The 25,166-nt window shown below is 55.4% G+C and overlaps 1 protein-coding gene across 4 annotated transcripts in view; it reads right to left on the reverse strand.

Annotated features, from left to right (window-relative positions):
• Positions 1-331: 331 nt before the first annotated feature.
• Positions 332-25,166, reverse strand: part of PALD1 (phosphatase domain containing paladin 1) — an 84,885-nt gene continuing 60,050 nt past the window's right edge. For 2 of the 4 annotated variants that reach the window (XM_079900550.1, XM_079900551.1), the window contains exons 18-20: positions 23,024-23,164; positions 6,282-6,613; positions 332-4,482 (exon numbers count right to left, since the gene is read on the reverse strand). In XM_079900550.1, the coding sequence (XP_079756676.1) occupies positions 4,224-4,482; positions 6,282-6,613; positions 23,024-23,164 (732 nt within the window). In that variant the 3' untranslated portion in view covers positions 332-4,223. Of the gene's footprint in view, positions 4,483-5,829; positions 6,614-23,023; positions 23,165-25,166 lie in introns of those variants that run through there. The other 2 variants (XM_079900553.1, XM_079900552.1) reach the window with 2 other exon arrangements.

Genomic DNA, 25,166 nt, shown 5'->3' on the forward strand with positions numbered 1-25,166 from the left:
CACATAGATCAATGGAACAGAATAGAGAGCCCAGAAATAAACCCATGCACTTATGGTCAATTAATCTTTGACAACGGAGGCAAGAATATACAACAGAGAAAAGACAGTCTCTTCAATAACAGTTTGGAGGGTCCTCAAAAAACTAGAAAGAGAACTGTCCTATGATCCAGCAATTCCACTCCGGTATATCCAGAAAAAAACAAAAACACTAATTCAAAAGATGCACCCCAATGTTCACAGCAGCACTATTTACAATAGCCAAGACATGGAAGCAACCCATTGCCCATCAGCAGACACACAGATAAAGAAGATGTGGTATTATATATGTGTGTGTGTGTGTATATACACACACACACACACACACACACACACACACATATTACTCAGCCTTAAAAAAAGAATGAAATTCTGCCATTTGCAGAAACAAGAATGGACCTAGAGAATATCATGCTTTGTGAAATAAGTCAGAGAAAGACAAATACTATAGGATATCACTTATATGTGGACTCTGAAAAATACAACCAACCAGTGAATACAACCAAAAAGAAGCGGACTCACAGATACAGAGAACAAGTTATTGGTTACCAGTGGGGAGAGGGAAGGGGGGATGGGTAATACAGGGGTAGGGAAGTAAAAGGTACAAACTATTAGGTGTAAAATAAGCTACAAGGATATACTGTACAACATGGAGAATATAGCTAATATTTTATAAGAACTATAAATGGAGTATTACCTTTAAAAATTGTGAATCACTATATTACATACCTGTAACATATACTGTACAGCAACTATACTTCAATAAAAAATAAGTAAATAAAATTAAACACATATGAGATTCTATTGTGAGCCACAAAAGTAGCGAGAAGTTTTTAAAAAGTGGACTAGGCGGCGCTGGCCAGGCATGATAAACAGTGAGCTCATTAATTGCTATTTGAGACTATCCAGTAGGACATTTCTGGAGGACAAACTGAAAACCTTTATAACGGTTTACTTAGGAAATATTCCCTTTATTTAGGAAATAATCAGAGGTTGGCACTGCCATTCGCAGATTTAAGGGTGTCCACCCAGATAACTCCAAGCGCCTCAGCCCTGCCTTCCCCACCCCACCCCATCCACAGAGAAGGTGGGCAACGATTTCCTTCCACACGGGCCCCAGTCCACAGGCCCCGCAGCCCCACACTCGAGATGGAAGGGCAGGGCGGTGCGAGAGAGAGAAAGACAACTGAGTCTGGCTGGAACTCTAACATATGAAGCTGGAAACCGGGCTGATGGTGTCCCTACGCAGTGCCAGAGAAGGCCGCCTTAACCAGCAAGAGGGACAAGGAAGCTGCCCAGAGAGGCCAAGGAGAGGGTGAGGGTGTGTCATTCAGGTCCTCAGAGTGGCAGACACCACGATGGGATCAGATGTGCAAGAGATTTGTGGAAACCCGTGAAGGATAAAGGAGGAGGTGGCAGAAGGCAGGAAGACCACGATGCGGGTCTGACGCCCGTGAAAGGAGAGAGGGAGCGAGAGCCCCACGCTGCAGGGTGGGTCTGGGGAACCCCCAGCCAGACCAATGGGGAGGCCCCGGGCAAGGCTGCCACGGGTAGAAACAGCGTGGCTAGTGGCTCGAGAGCCCTGCCGGCCTCAGTCATCGTCTGGGAGAGCCCGAGCGGGGAAAGGGCTGGAGACAGAGCGCGGCCTTGGTGTGTGTTGGATCGAAGCTGCAGTGGCTGGAGTTGTGCCATCTGCTCTTGCAGCGGGTTCTCCTGAGGGGGGATTGGAGCGGCGCACCCCCGGTGATGCTGCAGAGGGCATCCAGGGCTCGCTGGACAGTATTCCAGTTTCCAGTCCTGGTCGTCCCAAGACCCTGCCGCACCTCCATCAGGGTCCCAGGAGATCCTTCTACTGATCATAGTTTTACAATCCCCTCATCCCTGGCAGAGAAGTGCTGAACCACCGCACATACGGACACACGTGCACACTGGTGTATACACCACTGCACTCACATCCAGAAGCCACACAGAGCATGCCTGGACTCTGCTGTGCTGGGAAATAACCCCAGGAGGCCTCCCCTCCAAGGCTGGGGAGGTCACTAACCCTATGCGGTCGGAGCTCTGGGTTCCATTCTCACCACCCCCAGCTGACCTTGGAACTACAACCCAGAGGGTCTGATTCCCCTAATCCTGGAAGAGCTTAGAGAGAAGGCTCAGGTCAGCACTCTCTCTGCCTCACTCTCCCTACTGCCTCTTTACACGCCAATTTCTCAACACAAGTGTGTTCAAGCCTTCAGGGGCCTAAAGGGACCAAGGGGAGCCTGCAGGGATAAGAAAAGGAAATAGAGGTGGAGGACCACCCTCCTTCATAGCCCTTGAAATTCCATTTTGTTCCATTTCCCTGGATATAACAGTCCTTCACACTTTAGCATGAATTAGTCTGTTATGTTGCCTTCTTCAAGAAGGGGCTCAGCACGTCAGCCGTGGGCATCCAGAGTGAGATGGTCAAACATAGTTGGGGATGTGAAGGAAGAAGAGAGACATCCAGGAAAATCCACCTTCTCTGAGAATCCGGTGCACTACGGGCAGGTGCTCTTGGCTCTCCCTGCCCTCCCACCCTTACTCTGAAGTAGCAGGGACCCCAGCTTGCATCAGTTCTGTAACACCTGACCCACGCTGAAGACATAGGCAGCCAAGCGCACTTCACATTTAGCCACTTTTAATGCTCAAAAGCTCTGTACAAAAAAAAAAAAAAAAAATCACAAATGAATCCTCACAACACCCCTGTGAGGTACGTAGGCAAGTATTATTCTCCCATTTTACAGATAGGGAAACTGAGGCAGAGAGGTGATGTGACCAGCCAGTAGTCCCAGCACAGCTGAAAGGCAGGGCCAACCGTGAGAATGCAAAGGATCCCTCCCAGTTCAGCCCTGATCTCTGACCCCTCATCTAGACCTTGTCTGCAACAAAATTAACACTTTTTACTACATGCAAAAATAAAACCAAAAACAACAACAAATCTGGAAAGGTAGTGAACAGACATACAGTAGATTTGCAAAAGAATTCAGCCAAAATGGTCATAAATTTTCCAACACTAGGTAGATGTGAACAACTCTGGCCTCTTCCCCCTTTTCAAAACACCATGACCGGTGACACATCACCTGTTTCTCTGCACAAGTGCCGGTGTCCAACCAAGAGAGACCTCCCTGGCCCCAACGAGCCAGGCCAGGAGGACAGCGTCCACACCACTCAGCCCCTGTGCTTCGGGGGACACCAGCCCCAAGAGGGAGAGCCGCAGACTCAGCTCAACACCGCCTGCCTCTCCGAGCAACCCTCCCACTGTCTGCACAGAGCTGGTCCCGGCAGCTGCTAACTCAGCAGCACTTGGCCCCTTCTGCCCCCACTGGAAGGATGCTCAGCAATGATGGCCTGGAATCCACGTGCCCCCTCACGCCATCCTTGGCCCACTCTCACATGCCCCACTGCTCACTCAGGGCCACCCGGCAGTCTCCGGGGCTCCTGCCACAGCAGGTCGGGGCACAGGCCACTCTGGATGGCGGGGCAGGGAGGCAGTGCTTCCCTAGACCTCCCGCCCATGGTTCCAGAGAAATGGAGCTGGCCTCTTCCACAGGGCTGCATGCACCTTCTGGAAGCTCTTTCTTCCCCCGAGAGGGACTCCATTTCATTTTCAGCTCCCTGGAAACCTCCAAAGTCCTGCCAGCCCAGAGGAGGGGAGAGGGCAAAGGAAGGAGAGGCAGAGGCCCCTGCGGGACACACCGGGCACGTGGTTGTCCTTCAAGTCTCCAGGTTGAGACAAGGCATGAGAGGCAAGAAAACTGGGTAAAGCTGCCCTTAAGCTAACAAATCAGCCCGCACACAGTCCACTCCCCAGGGAGCCCGGGGCCCCCAGGGCGGTGCTCAGGCAGCAAAACGGGAGAAGCTGCGTGGGAGAGCCACGAGAGAGGGCAAGAGGGAAGCCAACACTGGCCAGGGCCGCCCGCCAGGGCCCGTCAGAGCCGCTTGGGGGAGAGGGGAGGGCGAAGCGGCGAGGGGCTTCGCTTGGCAACTTGGGGAGTGAGCTCCTTGCAGACGTGATGCCACACCGGCCTTCCTGCAGACCCTCCCCGCCCTGCCATTCACAAAGCATCACTGTGCACCAACTGTCCTATAAAAACTCTTCCAGAGAAGGGGTCCCCACCCATGCCGGTCTCTCTGCTAAGCTGAGGAATCATTTCTCAGGGCCGCTGTCAGTGAGCAGCACCAGCACCCCCGGCCTGCGAGGGTAGGAGGTGGCCCCGTGGGAGGCGACGGTAGCAGGGGCAGGGGGAGCGCGTCCTACAGGAAGTCCCATTCCTACAGGACGTCCCCTGCAGAGGAGGGCTCAGGGCTGTGGCTCTGCTCCTGCCACCGGCAGCGCAGCCTCGAGAAGGGCTGGTCCTCCACGCTCTCAAGCTCGGGGAAGCCCAGCTGGTTGAGGATCTCGTAGATGCCGGCCTTTGCTGCCACCTGGGGAGGACAGCAGAGATGGGGGCAGAGCTCCAGGGAAGGGGGGTAATCATTCAGGTCCCCCATCCCCCTCTGTCACACCATCCTCCCCTCACTGGGCTCCAAAGATACAGGCGAGTCTGGGGCCCAGCGCTGCCTCCCCCCAGCTCAGTGACCTGCACAAGTTTGCGTCTCGATTACTATTAACTGCTCTGTGCTTCCACTCCCTTATAATAGGACTGCACAGTGTGGAGGGCGGCACTGCACAGAAAGCGCCCGGCAGGTAGTGAACAAGCGGAGAGCAGCACGGGAGGCCAAGCACGCCCCACGCCTGCGTAGCCCCGACGCTCCCATGGGGACCTCGGGAGCAGAGGCCAGCTGCTCCCGGTATTACAGCCAGGCCCTCAGGGCGCGCTGGGGAAGGCAGTGTGGGTGCAGCAGCCAGCAGGGGCCCTTTGGCCGTGAGTTCCAGCTGTGGAGCAGGCAGGCCCACCAAGGGCCTCAGCTCAGGCGGGTTAACTGGGGCCTCCCTGGACACTCTCCACACAGCCCTATGACCCAGACCCTGGCACTAGACTCAAACCACTCAACGACCAGCCTCCTTCTCTCCCCACCGCCCCGGGGGATGGAGAGGATGCAGGCTCCACTCCAAACAGAGGCCCCTGCCCTCTGTTCATCCCGAGGCTGGAACCCACGCTAGGGGCTGGACCAGCAGTTCTCGCCCTCCTTGATGTCCCCAAACACCCACTACCCAGGTTCAGCCAGCGAGCTCCCCAGCCCCTGGTCCCCCTGATTTCAGCTCTCTGAGCAGAACCCAAGCAGAAGTGTCCTAGGTCCCCCACCACCTTCACCTCCACCTCCAAGAGGAAGCTGAGCCCAAGGCCTGCTCAAGAGGGTAGCCCCAAGGTGGCCTTGGTGTGACCCATGCCCTATCAGGACCACCCGGAAGGCTCACCTTCAGCAGAAACGCCCGGCAGCCACCACTCCCGCCACCAGGCCCCGTGGTGGCCTCCCTGCCTCTGTTCCCTCACAGCTCTGACCCCACGTGCACACAGACCTAAGCCCCCCTACCCTTCCTATACCCAGCACAGCCTCCCATCCTCCTGCACACCTGCCCCACGGGAGCTAATTCCAGCCCTGAGTCCAGATTAGAACTGCCAGGACAGTCTGGTGAGGTCAGTAGGGGCCAGTGTCCCGGTGGAGAGGTAATTACAGGCCCCTCTGCCAAGGAGGGAAGGAGGCCTTTCTCCTGCCCTAGAGGTGCCGAGGCAGCGGCTCTTCCTCTAAAAGCAGCCGAGCTGGGGGAAGAAACAGGAAGAGGCAAGCAGAGAGGGAGGGTGGAGGCGGCAAGAGAGGGCAGCGTCTTAGGCCAGACATGGTGGGCTTTGGCGCCAAACAACCTGCTCTAACGCTGACCATGAACACGGCACCTAACCTCTCTGCGCTCAGTCTCCTCCTCTGTAGAATGGGAGCATACAGTCGCCACGTAAGGCAGACCCGCTCACACGAGCTCTGGCAGATGGCACTGTATGCATCTCACGGAATCCCCACCACAGCCTCCTGAGGTGGTGCTGACGTTGTAACGCCGAGGACAGCAGCTCAGAGGGGCTAACTAACTTGTCCGAGGTCACGGTTTCAAGGCAGCAGGGGCCGAGCCACAGCGGGAAGCCAGAAGGGCACAACAGTGGGCAGGCGTGTAGCACCCAGGTGACGCTGGCCTGGGGGACGCAGGCAGGGAGCAGGGGCTCAGCCCAGCACCCGCCCTGCTGTGTCCCCAGGCGCCTCGTCTCCTCCCTCCCCCGCCTCACCCATCCACTCACTGCCTGCTGAGCGCGGAGGCCGTGCTGGGAACCCAGAGCTGAACGAGACACGATCTCAGGCACAGGGAAGCGTCCTGTACAGTGAGATGAGAACTCTGCCCGCTCAACCCTGCCCGCCTGTCCCTGGGCCCGGGGAAGACGCACAGGGCGGTCCCGGCCCCCGCCCCCGCCCTCACCTCCCGCATCCAGGTGCTGAAGGGCCTCTGCCAGGAGCCGGCCTTCTCCAGGTGGAGGTACGCGTTGAAGAGCACCAGGCAGACGTAGCGTTCCAGGTACTGCAGGCTCCGCAGCTGCAGCCTCCGGGCCTCCCGCTCTGACTTGGCCGCTTTCGCCTAGAGGACAGACGGCACGGGGCGGGAGTCAGAGTGGGTGCTCACCCCCAGCCGGGGACACTCCACACACGCTCTACACACATACACCCGACTCACACACTCACAGACTCTCACAATCGTACACAGCCCCCCCACACACACACATATACACACTCACACACACCTCACACACATGCCCTCGGTCACACACACCCCACACACAACACAGTCACATACACACACACACACTGCATACACACACTCCACACTCACACACAAACCATACACACACACGCCGACATACTTACACACATACAGACACACTCCCACACAACACACACACTCTCCAAGGCTGGGGACAGACACAGAAAGACCACAGAAGCAGGGTCAGCAACAGGGACGGGAGCTCAGGGAGGGACAGGCTGGGATGGAGGGTGGGGCATCGGTCTTTTGAACGGCAATCCTGAGCACCTTCTAGGAGAACAGGCCATGCTAGGGAGGGAAGGAACAGCCGAGTGACTAAAGGTAGCTTCCCAGAGAGCACAGGATGCAGCTGGGCCTTGAGGGCCTGCGTGGACTCGGATAAAGACAGTGAACACCAGACGGGGCGGCCAGAGGTGAGGATGGTGCCCAGCAGGTAGGGGGACCGGGAAGGGGCTGGCCTGGCTGGAACAAGGGTGTGAAGGGACAAGACGGGAACTGGGTTGGCCCCCAACTGTGGAAGCCACCCTGGCGCCAAGAAGTCTACCCTCTAAGCCAGCTTCCCAACCCTGGCGTGCAGATGCCTGGGCCCCACCCCAGACCAATCAGACGGGAACCTCCAGGGGGTGGGCCTGGGCACAGGGACAGTGAAAAGTCCCCGGGGCCATTCTAGGGAGCCAGGGTTGAGCTCTGTGGCTTTCGCACCGGGGAGCCACTGAAGCTTTGAGAATAGGAGGGACCTGTTAACGGAAGACTCGCGGGAGACTAACGCTCAGAAGGAAGAGGCCTTACATGGGGTCCCCTCCAGGTCCTCCTCCGTGTCGGGCCCAGTGGGAAGGCGGGGGGACAAGGCCCAGGACACACAGAGCCAGCTCTCCCCCTGCCGGGTGGCTGCCACCATATCTGAGCGTGCTCCTCCAACCCACCGCAGAGGGACCGTCACCCTAGCGGGGAGCCCGGGGGACTGAACGCCACACCTCACCTTGCACTTGCACCCTCCCCCTGCTCACCCACACCACCCCCACCCTGGCCTCCAGCCAGAGCCCACGGCAGCTCTCTCTGCTCCAAGAAGAGGATGTGGCACAGCGGCCATACCTTCAGGCAGCGGGAACACCCAGGGGAGGGACAGCCAGCCCCCGGGCCTCTGGGAACCAGGAAGGGCAGCCTCCCAACAACTGGGCCACAGCTGGAAGCCCTCCCACGTAGGCACACGTCAGCCTACACGAGTCTCCTCCAGGCCGCTTCAGGAAGGTTCCTGGGTAGGCCCCCGCCCCAGACACGACACGACCCACAGCCCTAAGAACCGCGAGCTGGAGCCGGCTTGCTTGTGGGACCTGGAGTCCCGCACCTCCCACTTCTGCCTCGGGTGACTCAGCCTCTGAGGCCTCTGCCGTCTTTGCCCCCAGGGTCGTGGGAGTGGGCGGTTGGCCCACCACCCCGTCCAGAAGGAGCTCTGGAACCTTGGGGACAGCGAACAGGGCCCAGCTGGGGCAAGGGGACCACAGCCAGGGCCTTACTCCCTGGGAGACAAGACTGGGCTCTGGTCCCAGCTCTGCCATTTAAACTCTCAGCCCCACGTTGCTGGAGGTCACATCGCTCAGTAAAGTATGGCATGAGGAAGCACCTATAAACCCTGGGGGGCCACACGGGTCCAGCCATTCACAGAACGGGGGCCACAGCCATGGCACAAAGGTGGGGCACACACAGGCCCTGCCCGCAGACACTCGTGGTCTGGGGGAGACAGGGGACAACTGCCAAGCACCCAGTGCAGCCGGACCACGGGATCGAGGCAAGGCAGGTAGTGGACGAGGGAGGGCCTCCAAGACGAGGAGGATTTGAGGTGCCCTGAGAGGGGGAGGAAAGGGTCAAAGAGTGAGGCAGAGGGGGAGGGGTTTGTAGCAGCAGGGGGCCCAGAGCCAGGCAAGCCCTGACCCTACAGACAAAGGGGCCAGCGAGGGCTTCTAGATGTGAGGGTAGGAATGGCCCCAAGGCCACGGGTGCGGGAAGTTGACTGGGGCCGGTAGGGGCAGGACGTCTACTGTTTTAAGGATGGCTCAACCAACCAACTGCTCAAAGAAAAGCAGTTTTGCTTAGAAATTAGGCAGTGGACCAAAAAAAAAAAAAGAAGATTTTACCTAAATACAAACTGCGGCCAATACAGCATGACTCTGCCTGTCTCTAAGGGTGATTATTTCATGCCGCGCGGCGCTGGGCATTCACCACCCGATCCCTTACGCTGCTCCCCAGTCTCCATCCAAAGGCTGGGAGCCTAGTTAAACACATTTTCTTAGAAAGAAGGAAAGGAATTCACCCACAGTGCCACCAGGCAGAGTCATTTTAAACTACTTTCAAGAGCTCAGAAGTAACTTCCTGTTGGGTGTGAAGAGGCCTCAGCTTGGGACTTGGCCCCGGGCGCAGAGCCGCGGCGGCTCTATCCTCTTGGTGCCCCTGCTCCAGAGGGGACAGAAGCCTGCTGCCCCCAGAGATTCCAGCAAGGATTCTGAGGAACACCTTGGGTGGAGAGGTCAAGTGATTCCTTCCGAGACCCTACTGGCAAGGTAGGGTGGAATTATCTCTAAATTCAGACCACTGGGTCAAGGTGACGCCGGACACCCACCGGAAGGTTCCGTGGGCGCTTCCTGCCCGACCGCAGTCTATGATTTGAGACAATGACCCATCTTCCTAGCAAAGCCCTGGTTTCCTTAAAGTCACCCCAGGTTGGCACTGTCTGGGGAAGAGGACAGGCCAGCCACCTCCAGTAGATAAAAATAGTGGAGCTGTTTTTAGATGGCCTGGCAGGCCAGGCTGTCATTAGCTGTGGTGGAGCGGACAGGGCTTCCTCGTCCACTGGGGGCTAAGCGCTAAAACAGACGGGGCCCAGGGAAAGTGGCCAGGGCCCTGGGTTCGTCAGGCCTCTCAAGCTTCCAGTCTGCCCAGCATCAACGCGGGCCCCGAGGTGCGCTGCTCCTTGCTGGGCCACGTGGGAGAGGCCCGTGGAGGCAGGGCTGGAAAGCCTCCCCGGGTGTGCCCAGGCCCCCTGCATGCAGGTGCCAGGCCGAGCACAATGCACGCAGATCTGATGAGGAGATTCTAATATGCCCTCCAGCAAACCCATGAAGCAAGAGGGACACTTCATGGTGCAGATGGGGCTCAGCAAGGTCACAGAGCTCCAAGCTGGGACATGAACTCCAAAACCCCAGCTCTCCTAACACCCTAGGCCTTTCCACCACAGTCAAGTCCAAGTGCTCCCTGCCTCACTCTTGCTTCCGTACCTTTACCCTCTCTCTTCCTCCTGCCTGGAATGCCCTCCCCTCCGCCGGGGCTGGCCGCATTCAGCTGTCCCTCCAGGCCCTGGACAAGCCACTGCCTCCCGAGGCTCTGAAGCATCCAGCCCCACCGCGCGCTTCCCAGCCTCCTCTGCTCTGCACCAGTTCACTAACTACTGCATTACGTTCCATCGCGAAGGCTTCTAATTGCTTCTCCAAGGCATGACTGGCCTCCTCAAGACAGCGATACGCCGGGGCGGCAGGCACCAGATTACAGCCAGGTTTCCATCTCCACCTCCCTCCCGCTGCCCTGAGCGTCTGACTAGGACCCAGCGTGCAGAGGGTGCTCAGCTGGTCAACGGGCACTCACTCCCTGGGTCATGTCGCCCTTTCAGTGTCATACTCTCAGTGTCATCTAGGACTGAGCTTCCAGATTCCCTGGGGACCCCCACGTGTGCACCTGTGCCGGGGGCTCCGGACTCAGACGTGTAACCACTGCTCAAGAGCTCCACGTGGACAAGGTTCGGGCTCCTCAAATTCCACAGCACACTCCACACGGGCCTCGGGACCGCTCCCCAAACCTGCCCTGCCCACAAGCTCGCCATCTCACAGGCGACTCCTGCTGCTAAGGCCCAAACCGACATCCCTCCTCCACTTCTCCCTTTCTCAGCCCCACATCCAGCCAATCAGGGAATCCTGTCAACTCTATGTCAACACACCCCCAGAAGCTGCCCCCTCTCACGCCCCAGTCAAGCCACCTCATCTCAGTGACGGCATCTGACTGGCCTCCCTGCCACCGCCCTCAACCCCGCCCCTGCTGTCTATTCCCCGTGCGGCACCAGAGTGACCCTGCAGTCATTACTGGAACCTCCCTGCTGCCCTCTCCCCACCCGCTCCCCAGGAACAAGCATGGCCTGGCGACCACCGCCCTCCAGCTGAGGCGGGGTCCAGACTGGGCGGGCGGCCCAAAGCCCTCAAAGATGGTCAGTTTCTAAGGGGCAGGGCCCCAGAGCTCAGACCCCACCCTTCTTCTCAAAATTGAACGCCACCCCTCTCCTTGGGGGCTTTGCATGAGTCCCTGCAGACTCCATCCTCAGGCCTGCGTGGGCTTGAAGGGCCTCACGCCCAAGGATGCTTTCCACGCCTAGTCTCCAGAAGGGAGAAAGAGGCCCTTGCCCCAGAGGCGGGTAACTGATTTTCCAAAGATGTCATATTTTGATCAGCACTTTCAAAGCATGAAGGGGCTAAACCTGGCACCATGTGCTTCTCTGATGTTCGTTCAACAAACACCAGTCACCCTTAGACCAGGTTCTGGGATTCAGTGCTGACCAGACACAATCCTGGCCTCAGGATCCCACTGTCCCTACACATAACCAAGGTAGTCAGCCTGGTGTCCCGGCCACTGTACACCCCACTCCCACCTCACCGGTACCCAGGCAGGTGCTCACCGCCACCCCTCAAGGCAGGTGGGGCAGCAGTAGTGACCCCGGGTGACAGATGGAAAAGCAGAGGCCCAGGCAGGTCAAAGTGATTTGCCCAAGGTTGTGCCAGAAGTTACTAGCAGAGCCTGGGCTAGAACCAGGGTTTCCGACCCCCTCCCAGGGCTCTTCTGGTTGCTGGAGAAGAGCGCCCTCTCCTGGAGACCAACGATGTGGACAAAGAACCAAAAGATACAGTGGTGGTAGAAGGGGCGGCCTTCCTATTTAATCACACAATGACTTACGCAACTGTCCGCTTTCCATCCGCTCACAGGCAGACATCTGTGAAGCCCTACTTGTGCCAGGCAGGGTCTGAGTCAGGGTTTCAGGGATGAGCCCTTGTACGTGGAACAGAGATGAGCAGCAGAAAGAGGCACCTTTAGTGACAACCACGAACTTGACAATGACAGCAATGAGCACAGAGGCAGGGTCTCAGGAGACGGAGAGGGTGCGGGGGAGAGGGGGGAGGCAGGGAGACGGTGGGGTTGAGATCTGAACCCCTCCCAAACCACTGAAAATCCCAAGCCTGATGGCGCACATTCAGAAACCACGCCTGGCACCCTGTCAGTGTTCCCCTGACGGATGCCGTTGAACAAACCAGCATAGTCACCCGGAGGGTGGAAGTGGTTCCAGCTCAGCCGTCTGATGGGAACGAAGGGAAAGCAAGGGAGGTCTCAACTACTGACAACATGAGCCTACTCACACACACACTCTCACACTCACACTTACACACACAGACCCACACCCACACACTCCATCTGAATGAAAGCTGCTCACCAATCCACTGGCTCTATTTTGGCCTGGTGTGAAAGAGCCTTGGGAAGCAACCCTTTCCTTCCATCATATTTTACGCGACAGTTCACAGCATTCCAGGGTTGCTCTAATTGCAGGGCCTGAGACACTTTACCTACCAGGATGAGGTCTCCAGGGAACAACTTTGGCCATGCCGGAGTCTTGGAGAGACAGAGAGAGACCGACTTGGGGCTCAGGGCCAGAGCTCTCTCTCTCTACATTTCTCTTAAGAAATACTCTTCGGGACTTCCCTGGTGGTGCAGTGGTTAAGAATCTACCTCCCAATGCAGGGGACACGTGTTCAATCCCTGCACCGGGAAGATCCCACATGCCGCAGAGCAACTAAGCCCGTGCACCACAACTACTGAGCCTGTGCTCTAGAGCCCGCGAGCCACAACTACTGAGACTGCGTGCCACAACTACTGAAGCCCGTGCTCCTAGTGGGAGCACCTAGAGCCCGTGCTCCACAACAAGAGAAGCCACCACGGTGAGAAGCCCGCGCACTGCAATGAAGAGTAGCCCCCACTCGCTGCAACTAGAGAAAGCCCGCACAGCAACGAAGACCCAATGCAGCCAAAAATAAATAAATAAATAAATTTATTTTAAAAGAAGAAATAATCTTCGCCCTTGCGGTGCTGAGCTGGATCTCTCTGACCTCTTAGCAACTCTGCACCAACCCAGGGCAGTGCAACCAGGAAGGGCTGGTGGCTTCCTTGCCAGCCCTTTTTTTTCTGCCACAAGAGAACTGTCCCCTGGGTCATGGCCATCACAGTGAAGGAAAGGAATGCAGGCCAAGGAGTTAGGAGACTGGTGCTAACCCTGCCTCCAGCTGGTCACAAAACTTCATTAGGCCTCAGTGTCTTCCTCAGGAAAATGGGTCTAATAAAACACACCCTCACCTCCTCACCAGCTGCTCTGAGGATCAGAGGAAAGAGAGGGAAGTTCTTAGAAAACTCAAAAAGCGCGGCTCAAAGTTAAAGCATCACAGTCTATAAAATAAATCTCGATTTGAGACCAAAGGACGTTTTACTTCTCTCCGTGTGGTACCTTCACCTCAGATTTTCCTCAAACTCCTCCGAAGGGACAGACGGGAGACACATCAGACTGTCTCAAACACAGAACTAACACAGAATTAATGTCACTAGCCAAGGCTAAGGAAAAATGCCCTTGGCATTAATGATTCTAACAGGACTTCCTTCAGGAGCCCTGACCTTGGTTTCTGTCACAAATATTTTCCCTTTCCAGGCCCAGCAAGAAACACACTCATTCACCCGATGGTGTCACCCCTGTGGGCTGGGGGCCCCCTGGATTCTCCTCAGTCGGGGGCCCAGTCTTCTCACCTCTATTCCAAACTCATGGAGTGGCTTAGTTCAAAGGATTTTCTCTTTCTTTTTTCCTACTGAGGCATTTTTAAAAATACCCTGAGCACTGTGGCCCCCTCACACACATGGGGTGATCAGGCCCTGAGCCAAACTCACTGCCTCTATAGGAACGGAGGGGGCATCACGGGCTGCAGCCCCCAGAGGCCAGGCAGCCTGAGACAGGCCTCGGCAAAGGGAGGCGTCCAGACTGCTACGCCGGGGAAGGTCTGTCTCCACGGAAAATGTGTGCGCAGGTTTGGCCCCATGCCCTCTACAGCCAAGACCCAAGTGTGGGATGTCTTCTTGTCCGCTGGGCTCCTCCCCTTACTTAGGCGGGGAATACAAGGACAAGGACCATGGCTTCCAGGCCTTACGCTTTCCCCCAGTGGGGCTGCAGATGGGCAAGGGAGGTGAAACTGCCCCCTCTTCCCTGGGCGGCAGTGTGGCACAGTGGAGAGGGTCTGATCTGGGAGTCGGGGGCCGGAGTCGTGCTCTCCTCCTGCCATCATCTACCAGCTGTGTGCCCTCGGACAAGCCCAGGGCCTCCCTTCCTCAAATGGAGGCAACGTTACAAGCTGACTTGGTCAGGCACAGGCACACAGGGAGGACCGACCCAGACTGTGGATGTGAAAATGTATACAGTCGGCCTGGCGTGGGCCCCTCCCAGGCTGGTTCTGAGCCTGGCGTGGACACCACCCAGGCCCCATGTGTCCTTGGCCCCCTGGCCTCCAGCGACTCCCAGCCTCCCCTCATGAGCCCCTCCCTCTGCCCTCTCCCGGCCCACCCCACCCAGTCACCCCCAGGCCCTCACCACAGACTCCAGTGCCATCCGAGTCTGGAGGAACGTTAGGGCTTACTGAGTACCTCCACTCGGCTACAGAGAAGTGTCTCCCAAACCTCCCCTGGGGACGGGTAAATCCAAGGGCCTGCCTTCCTGCCCTCACTGCATCTCGGGGACGGCTCTTTCTGGAAGTACAGCAGTTAATTAATGCAGAGGGAACGAGGGAGCCGGTGTATCAGCATTTTGCAAACCCCCAAGGAAATAAGGAATCCAGGGGATGACCGCCAGCAGCCGCCAGGTCACAGCAGAGGCCACAGGACCTTCCAGGCCCCCGCGGCAGCACACGGCACCACCCGCGACTGTACCGGCCAAACACCCAGCCAAGTCCGATCACGCCTCTGCGCTACCCATTGACAGGAAGCACGGGAACTGCGACACAGGCTCAACTAAACCCACAGGTGCAATCGGCAAGCTCCAGACTGTGGGACGCCCGGGAAGATAACCTGGTTACCTCGTCACGTTCACTTCAGGGGAGGAAAGGAGGAGAAATGTTCTAGATTCATTGAGACGTAAGGGCCTCATGAGCCAAATGCCACCCGTGGATCTTGTTTGGGCCCTGCTCCAACTGCAGAAATACATCGTGAGATCAGTAAGAAAATCTAACACTGACTAGGTATTGGAGGATGAGAAATCACTGTCGTTTTAGGTGTGATAATGGCGTTATGATGGTCTTCTTTTTTTTTTTTTTTTTTTGGCCACGCCGCAGCTTGCGGGATCTTAGTTGCCCAACCAGGGATCGAACCCGTGACCCCTGCAGTGGAAGCACAGCGTCCTAACTCCTGGACCACCAGGGAAGTCCCTATGATGGTCTTTTTTAAAAGATCCCTTCTTTGATGGATATGCTGAAATATTTATAGAGGAAGTAATATGAGGTCTGGGACTTGTTTCAAAATAATCCAGTTGGGGTAGTGGGTGGCACTGGTAGGGCTTCAGATGAAATAAGACTGGCCCTGATTCCTGAAGCTGGGAGGTGGCCACACAAGGGTCTGTGAAAATTATTCTCCCTACTTTGAATTGTTCTGTTTGAAATTTTCCAAAATGATTTAAAAAAATAAGTTCCTATTTTTCAACTCAGTCAATAATCCTACTTCTAAGAATCAGCCTCAGAAACAAGCCACATGGATGGCAGGGCAGCATGTGCTGTGAGGCTCACGGTACCATCACCGGCCCAGAGAACAACAGGAAGTAATCTCACGGGCCACCTCACAGGAAGAGCAGGCGATGCCGCAGTACATCCACTCAACCAGGTATCATGCCGACATTACACAGGATGATGTAGAGGCTCTTCAACAGACAGGCTAGAGGGTCCACGAGCTCAAGCCATGTATTAATGAGCCTCTCCTCATTCTACTAGGATCTAAGCTCAGTGAAGCTTCACTCACGGCTCCATCCCCAGACACAGGACAGGCGCTCAGCAAGCATGTGCTGACGGAGCACATGCTTAAGTGGAAGAACGTCATCCAGGTGAATGAGCAGGCCAGCTTGTGTACACAGCGTGATCACCCCGTGAGAGGAAGTGAGCGCACAGGCACAAAGACCAGAAAGAGCAGCATGTGCTGTGAGGCTCACGGTACCATCACCGGCCCAGAGAACAACAGGAAGAGAAGGCAAAACTGAAACCGTCCCTGGGAGGCTGGGTAATGGGCTACTATCATTTCCAAAACCACAAACAAGCTACAAAGAGTCCTCGTCGCTGTTGTGTGACTTCGCCGTGCAGACGGAGACTTACACACACTCTGAGCCCTCCTTTCTGCTCCACGACAGAGCAGCAACCCCCACGTTCTCCCGCTCTTCTCCACCAAGGGCCCTGAAATAGGTTTACAGCTGGCAGAAGTCACTCGCCAGGTTCCAGGAGCCGTTTTCTTAATTGCTTGTGATTAAGGTGTAAGCTGACTGCTGGACCTGGCGGGGCCAGGGAAGGGAAAGGCACTGTTTGGGGGATCTGGGGTGCAGGGCAGGAAGCTGAGGAGTGCGTGCTGCTGACAGTCTCAGAACCCCAAGGCTGTGGGATCCTGGGAGGAAAGCTTCTGATGGGCAGAATGTGGACAGGACCTGGAATGTTCCCAGGCAAATGGAGCCCATGTAGGCGATACACCCCCAACCTGAGCCTGGGCTGAGGTCCATTTCCATTCAGAGGTCCTGGGTGTCCAACCAGGCGAACGAGAGTCACTGCACATGCAGCACCTGGCCTGCTCTGAGCAGACAACTGCAGGCTCCACCGGAGAGCAGCCAGGGGCTTCCGGCTTGAAACCAGAGGGCAGGGGTCTAAATAAACAGCCAGGTACCAGGGGTGAGACATGGCTGCCAATTTCCAGAGGAGTCAGTCCGTCAGAGGGAAAGGGTAGAGGAAGCAGCTGCCTCTGGAGCCTCAGCAAGCCCACCACAGCCCACCAGGGCAACGTGGACTGAGACCTGGGGTCAAGGGCATCGTGGTCAGGGGAGGGGCTCGGGGCTCGGGGCTGGGAGTGAGGATCTTTGCCTCTCATCCCTGATCTGCCATCAACTCACGTGGGGCCCTGGGCAGTCCGCTCTCCTGCTCATCTGTAAACAGAAAGGTCACATGCTCTCTAAGTCCCCTTGGCACTAAAATCTGAGAGTCTGTTCAGGGGGTTTGCAGCTAGGAAGAACATCACAGGGCACTGTGCCCTACAATGATCCTTGGGACCTCCCATTTTCGAACATTTACTGTGTCCTTCCCACACACAGCGCTGCGAGGAAGCACCATTAATCCAGCCTGTAGGCGCGGGGACAAAGGTAGTCAGAGAGGATGAAGATGGCCCTGTAGGAACCCAGCGCCTTCCAGCGCCCATATCCTCGTTCCTTCCACCAGTCAACCCAGGACAATCTAACCTGCTTCCTTCCCATCCACACGGGGATTGACAGTCATAATTAAATCCATTCCAGGGTCCACACACACACACCTAGCTGGCCAGATGCCCCTTCAAATCTGGAGGCAGCTGGGACCGCTCAGATCACCCTGACCTCAGGCAGGACAGGGGCTCTGGGTCCAGTCAGGCCTGGGCGAGTGTAGGGTGACCCTGAAGGAGGCATTCTGCCTTTCTGACTAAAGTAAACAGTGGCCTCGTCGCAATTCCCACATCTAGGTCTATGACCAGTCTCACAACTCCGCAGGAATTTAGAAATATAAATCTTTTCAAGGACTGTCCTCTATTCTGAGAACACCCACCCTACTTTTCTGGTACTAAAATAACCTTTCTTTTCTAAAATGCCAACCATGTTAGATGGTAGTTGGGTTTTTTAAATTTTTGCTTCTTTACTTCCTTCCTTCCTTTAAAATGAACACATTTAACAAGGCTACATGTTGGCAACCCTTGAAAGATCCTTCCCTTTGTTAACACTGGTCTGTGAAACCTGGGCTAGGAATACGCTCTTTGGATTCTTTCTTTGTTCTCTAACAGCACCTCCAGGCTGGAAGGCGTCTATGATTAGACGACCTCTGAGATTAGTGTCCTTATAAGAAGAAATACCAGAGAGCCCCCTCCCTCCCTTCCCTTCTCTCCGTACACACAAAACACACACACACACACACACACACACACACACAGAGGCCATGAGAGGACACAGTGAGAAGGCGGCTGTATATAAGCCAGGATGAGAGCCCTCACTAGAAACTCAATCAGCCAGAACCTTGATCTTGGACTTGCCAGCCTCCAGAACTGTGAGAAAATAAATTTCTGTTGGTTAAGCCACGCAGTCTGTGGTGGTCTGGTATGCCAGCCCAAGCTGACTAACACACTTGTGATACCCTCTCTCCCTCCCTAGGTTTTTGTCTCCCCGTGACAGGGTAACACTGTATGAGGCCAATATTACCCTGATGCCAAACCAAACACATCATAAGAAAAGAACTCTACAGATCAATAGCTTTTATGAATTTGATGCAAAAATCCTCCACAAACCAAACGTAGCAACATGTAAAGAAGATCGTACACCAAGACCAAGTAGGATTTATCCCAGGGATGCAAGCTTGGTTTAATTTCCAAAAATCAATTCCAACAATATACTATACCAACAGAATAAAGGGCAAAAACCAGAGAATCATCTCAATGGATAGAGAAAAAGCATTTGACAATATTTAACATCTCTTCATTAAAAAACACAATAAACCAAGAATGGAAGAGAACTTCCTCAAAGGATATCTGTGACAAACCCACAGCTGATATCACACTTAATGGTGAGAGACTGAAAGCTTTCCTCTTAAGATCAGGAACAAGACAAAGATGTCTGCTCTTGCCACTTCTAGTCGACATTGTACAGGAAGATTTTGCCAGGGCAATCAGACAAGAAAATCAAATAAAAGACATGCATATTGGAAAGACAAAAATAAAATATCTCTACTTGCAGATGACATGACCTTGTATACAGAAAATTCTACGGAATTCACTAAAAAAGTAAAAGTATTAGAACTAATAAACGAGTTCTACAAGGTTGCAAGATAGAAGACCCACATACAAATATCAGTTGTATTTCTATACAGTAGCAATGAACAAACTAAAAAAATAAAACTAAGAAATCAATTCCATTTATAATAGCATAAAAATAACAAAATACTTAGGAATAAATTTAATAAGACAAGTACAAAACTTACACTCCAGAAACTACAAAACATCATGTAAGAAATTAAAGAAGACCAATATAAATGGAAACATACCTCATTTCTTCATGGATCAGAAGAGTGACTATTGTTAAGATGGCAATCCCTGGGACCTCCCTGGTGGCAGAGTGGTTAAGAACCCTCCTGCCAATGCAGGGGACATGGGTTCGAGCCCTGGTCCGGGAAGATCCCACATGCCACGGAGCAACTAAGCCCATGCGCCACAACTACTGAGCCTGAGCTCTAGAGCCCACAAGCCACAACTACTGAAGACCGCATGCCACAACTACTGAAGCCCGCGTGCCTAGAGCCTGTGCTCCGCAACAAGAGAAGCCACTGCACCCAGACACGACCTCCTAGAAGGGCAGAAAGATGCACAGTCTCCCATGCAGGGAGTGAGGACTCCAGGCCCCATTTCACCCACAAAAGTTCTCAGTGACCAGCTAAGAAGCCACAGAATCATCTGGGCTACAGCTATAATGGATGGCTAAAATCAAAAAGGACAACCACCAGGGACTTCCCTGGTGGTCCAGTGGTTAGGACTCTGCACTTTCACTGCCGAGGGTGTGGGTTCAATCCCTGGTCAGGGACCTAAGATCCCACAAGCCACGCAGCCTGGCCAAAAAAATAAATAAAAATTTTTAAAAAGGACAATCACCAGTGTTAGCGAGGATGTGGAGAAATTGGAACCTTCACACACTGCTGATGGGAATATAAAATGGCGCGGCCACTTTGGAAAACGGTCTGGCAGTTCCCCAAAAGATTAAACCTAAAGTTATAATATGACCCAGCAATTCCACTCCTGTGTATATTGAAAACACGTCCACACAAATACTTATACATGAATGCTCATAGCAGCTCTATATTCATCATAGCGAGAAAACGGAAACAACCCAATGTCCGTTAACTGATGAAGAGATAAGCAAAATGTGATCTATCCACACAACAGAACAGTATTCAGTCATAAAAAGGAGTGAAATACTGATACACGCTACAATATAGATAAACCTCAAAAATACTATGCTAAGTAAAAGAAGCCAGTCACAAAGGTCCAAATATCGTATAATGCCATTTATATGAAACGTCCAGAATAGGCGAATCCCCAGAGACAGGAAGTAGGTCGGCGGTTGCCCAGGGCTTGGGGAGGGGGAAATGGGGAGCGACTACTAGTGGGTACAAGAGGTTTCTTTTTGGGATGATGAAAATGTTCTAAAGTTGATGTGGTAACGATGGTTACACAACTCTGTGAATATACTAAAAACCATTGCCTTGCACACTTTAAATAAGTGACTTGTGTGGTGTGTGAGTTACATCTCAATAAAGCTGCTATAAAAGGAGCGAGCAAGAGGGCCAGACACTCCAGCGGCAGAACCCGCAGTGCGGGCCCCGCCCAGGGGCACCAGCATCATGTAGGAGCTTGCTAGACGCCCAGACCTACAGAATCAAAAGCCGGGGGGTAGGCCCAGCAATATGCGTTTTAACAAGTCCTCCAGGTGATCCTGAACCTCACTAAAGTTGGGGACCCCTGCTTAGAGTACGTGGTACTTAACCTTGACTGTACTTTGGAATCACCTAAGTTACTTTAAGGAAAACTCCATGCCCCGGCCCCCATAACAGACCAACTAAATCAGACTCTCTGCGGATGGAGCTCAGGCATGGCCTGTTTTAAAGCTCCGAGGTGAATTGACTGCGCAGTCAGGGTGAGAAGAACTGGATTAGAGGGTGTCTCAGGCCCCCCTCCTCTTCAGCTCTTTTGAGAGTTTGACCCTAGCTCGCTGGTGCCACCTGGTGGCCACATTGGGGAATGACTTTACATCTTGCTTCTGCCCCGGACCCTTATCCCTCCATCACCAACACCAGGAAGCCCAGGAATGGGGCTCAGGGATTCCCCTCCTCCCACTGCAGAGGTTAGCACCATCCTAGCCTTTGGAACGGAGATGAGGGGGCTGGCCTGGCGGGGAGGGGGCGAGAGTCCTCCGCTGGCTCTGCTTCCATTAAAACACCCCACACCCCAAAGGCAGCCAGAGCATCTACTGCTGAACATAGCCCCAACCACACCACCCTTCCCTCCCGCTGCCAGCAGAGTACAGCTAACTCACCCACCCAGCCTCATCTCTGACAACTTCCAACACAACTGTGTTCGCGGGCACCGAAGCACCTTCACTGCTTCTGAACTCGCTTCGCACCTTTCAGCCTCCTGGTCTTCGCCCAGGCGCTCCCTCCCGCCTGAAGTGCCTTCGCCTGGCTCTCATTACCTCGGGATTGTTCAAGGCCAGCTCTGTGGGACCCCTCCTCTCTTCCCAAGGCTCACGTCCCCATGATGCTCCCTGCTGCACCCTCGGTGTGCCCCACAGTGAACATCCACGGCTGCAGAGCTCAGAGGAGGGGAGGGCCTATCACCTTTGGCGGGGGCGGTCCCTAAATTGCCTAAAGGCAGTGAAGGGCTAGCAGGGCCGGAAGGAAGGGGCCGTGGAGAAGGGGACTCTGACAGAGTGTGGTCAGTGTGGGGAGAGGGCCTATGGGTGCTCTGAAGCAGGGCTAGGCATCCTTTTTCAACTACTTGGGTCTCCAGCTACAGAGAGAAATGGAAGCGTCAGTTCTCCGCCCTCTCAGGGTGTCCTGAAAGGAGGAGCTCAGGCTCTCAGTTCACTGCTGCCACCTGGTGGCAGAATACGAGACCACCATGAGTGACACCCACAGGCAACTCCAAAGGGGATATACAATGGAGCTGCTGGCCCTGGGGAAAATTGAGCCCATCTTCCAAAGCTCAGCAAAGTCCATTTTCTGAAACTCCTTAACCCCTTTCCCCACCCCAAATTCGGCGGCCCTTCCAAGTGACCTCTGACCTTGGGCACAGCCTGACCCCAGATGGCCTGTCTCTAGCCCAACACCCTTTTTCCCAACCATGGTCTGATCGATGACCCTAAGCAAAGGTTGGCCTGGATCAGCCATTCACATGTGCCAGATGCAGGCTGCGCGTGGGGCTGGATTGGAGCTGCCTCTTCCCTGCAGGGGCCACAGGCAGAAGCTGACCTTGGGGACTGCTGCCCACAGCAGAGAGCACAAGGTCGGCACCCAGAGGGGTGCTCCCTCACTTCAGGCTCAGTCTCCTCGGCTTCCCCCACAGCTGCTCCCTCCCACTCCAGCACCCTCTTCTTCTCCAGCAGCCAAGCAAGTTCACTGGGCCAGAGAAGAACAAGAACAGGTCAGCGTGCTCCACACAGAGGCCAGAGGCCACAGAGTCTGATGCCCAGAGCGGCCCGGCGGGTTACATGGCCGCACCAGCTGGGCCCCATGTGACAGAGCACGGGGAACCACAGCCGACTGGAGGGCACATTTTTTCTAGATAGGCTAAAAATCTGAATGTTTATATGAAATCTGGACTTCTTTAGAAAACTTTGGGTTTGTATTATTGAATGCCCAGTCCCTCAGGCAGCATCAGCTGTGAAAACACTGAACGGCTTCCCCGTCGGATATTAAACAGCCACTCTCCAGGACCCATCTACCAACCTGCCTCTTGCCCAGGGTCCCCAGGGCCCCCAGGGCCCAGAAGCCGGAGAGTGAATGCCTGGCACCACAGGGATCTAGGACAGGGTGCTCCTCTGACCGGTCACATCCTTGACGGGTCCCAGAGCCGCAGCAGCTGCTAAATACCCTGAACCTCACCCCCACACACACCCCACCGAGCGCTCTAGAGCGCAGCCGGGACGAGCCGGGGCTGGCCGTACTTCCATGTCAGGGATCACCTCCGCTTCCAGAAGGTAAAGAAGCGACCGAGAGCCCCTGCGGGTCCCGTGGGGCCCCCAGCCCTCACACCCACGGTGGCCGCCTCCTGGGCTGTGCACGTGGGGACGGCACCCGGACCAGGGCCGAGGCTCACCTGGCGGTAGGTGCAGATGATGATCTCCCGCAGGTGGTAGTGCATGGGCGTCATGGTCTCACTGACCGTGTCCAGGGCCGCGTCCACCTCCTTCTTCACGCGGTGCCCATCAGGCAGCAGCTGCACCACCTTCATCACCACCTGGGGCCAGAGGAGGGGAATGAGCAGAGAGAAGACCAAGGTGGGGGGGGGCCCCTCTAGCCCCGGCAACAGGTTCACCCACACCAAGGGCCGCACTGGCCTCAAGGCCCAGGCCCTGACCACTCCTTGCTTCTCAGATGGGGGTGGGGAACAAGGGCATTCCTCCGTATCTCGGAGGCCAGAGCTCCAGAGGTGCTTATTTTTTAAGCAGCAGGAACCTTGCTTCAAACGAAGCCTTATCCAGGACTCTAACCCATAAAACAGATAGCTGTCATGTAACTGGGGCTGGCGGGGCGAGGCGGGGATACAGGACAGGCCTAAGCTGGGGCCTCGCTGGCTCTCCCTCCACCTGGCAGCAGCCCCCAGACACCTCGGAAACACCCAGCTCTGGGGAACCCAGTGTGAACACCGCTCATCTGAAGTAAGCCCCCCTTTACTTGGGGAAACTGAGGCCCGTTAAGATCACTCCGCAGGGCAGGGCTTCTCCTCATAGTCACCCTCCCGACCACGCCCCTGCGGACCCCCCTCTGGATGTGCCTACCCTGCAACCCCTGCGCCAGCACCAACCCAAGCCTCCAGCACCTCCCACCCCCACTGCAGCAGGCCCTCCTTCTCCTCGCTGGCAGCCAGAGAGGCCATAGGAAAGTGTAAGTGTGAGCATGTCCTGTTTGTGTAATTCCTGGGATTCAGTCTCTTCCTGGCTCCCTGGCACTCAACATAAAAACCGAAAGCTTCCCCACGTCTACAAGGTCCCCCAGTGCCTGACCCCACCTGCCTCCCAGCCTCCCTCATAACCCACCCCCCCCAGGGCTCCAACGCCTTCCTGGAGCCTCCTCAGTCACCCCAACAGCCCGCTCGGTCCTTTCACAGCCCCGAAGTCGACGTCCACCTACTCATCCATCCCATCCGTGTCCCCACTTGTTCACGTCTGCTCCCCACCAGACAAGAAGCTCCCTAATCCCCGAGAGCAATAGCTTTTCCACCTAGGAGGTGCCCCGCAGACGATGCTAAAAGAAGAAGAGACCAAAACCCTACCCAGCTCAGCTCTTCTCTCAATCTGACCCATCTCCACAACTGGGCCCTAGCGGGATCGTGGCAGGCAGGGTGCTCCCTCACCCCTGCGTTTCTCAGAAGGAACTGGCCCAGGGCCAGCACGCCGGCAGGGGTGGAGCTACAGCCCGGTGGGAAAAGAGGAGCCATCACCTGGGAGGACCCTCGGCTAATCCGGCTCAGGCCACACCCAGATCCCAAGCTCTGGGTCGGACATCTCATTTGAGAGGAGTGTGGACCACAGGTAGGTCCCCAGGATGGCCCAGGGGCAGTTCCCCAGGCAGAGGGCTACAGCTTTTTCAAATGCAACAAACCAAACTCCTAGCCTCTCCCCCTAAATTGCTCCTCCCCTTGAATTCTTCATCTCCTCGGCTGTCACCAGCGCCAGCCAGAAACCTGAGGTCATCCTGGGTGTCTTCCCTCTTTGCCTCACAACCAATGGCCCCCAAGACCAGCCAATAGTGACTGGACTCCTGTTCACCAGGCGGCCCCCGCCTCACTCAGGCCCCAGGCTCTCCTCTCCACACCCTCCTCCACACACTGGCCTCCAGAATGAGAATCTGATCACGACCTCCCCTACTTCTCTGCTGGCCCCAAGGTTAAGGTCAAACACACAGTGTGGTCTTCCAGGGTCCTCACAGTCAGGGCCCCCACCTCAGCCCTGCCTCCTTCCATTCTGGCCAACTGCAGCCTTCCACAGGTCCTGCCCCTTCCAGACTCCCTCCTTTGCACGTTTGATCCCCTCTGCACACTATCCCTCCCCCCAGCCCCAGGAGACTCACTCATCTTTCTAAAATGCACTCAAATGTCACCTCCTCCACGAAGCCCTCTTGGGCTCCCCCAGCTGCACCTTTGGCGCTCAGAACCAATGTCTATTTCAGCACTCTTCACAGTCTATTGAATGTTCCCCACTGGACTGTGGGCTCCACAGGCCTGAATTAATTACAAAGGA

The sequence above is a fragment of the Stenella coeruleoalba genome (genome assembly GCF_951394435.1).
Source record: "Stenella coeruleoalba genome assembly, chromosome: 16".
Classification (NCBI taxonomy): Eukaryota; Metazoa; Chordata; class Mammalia; order Artiodactyla; family Delphinidae; genus Stenella; species Stenella coeruleoalba.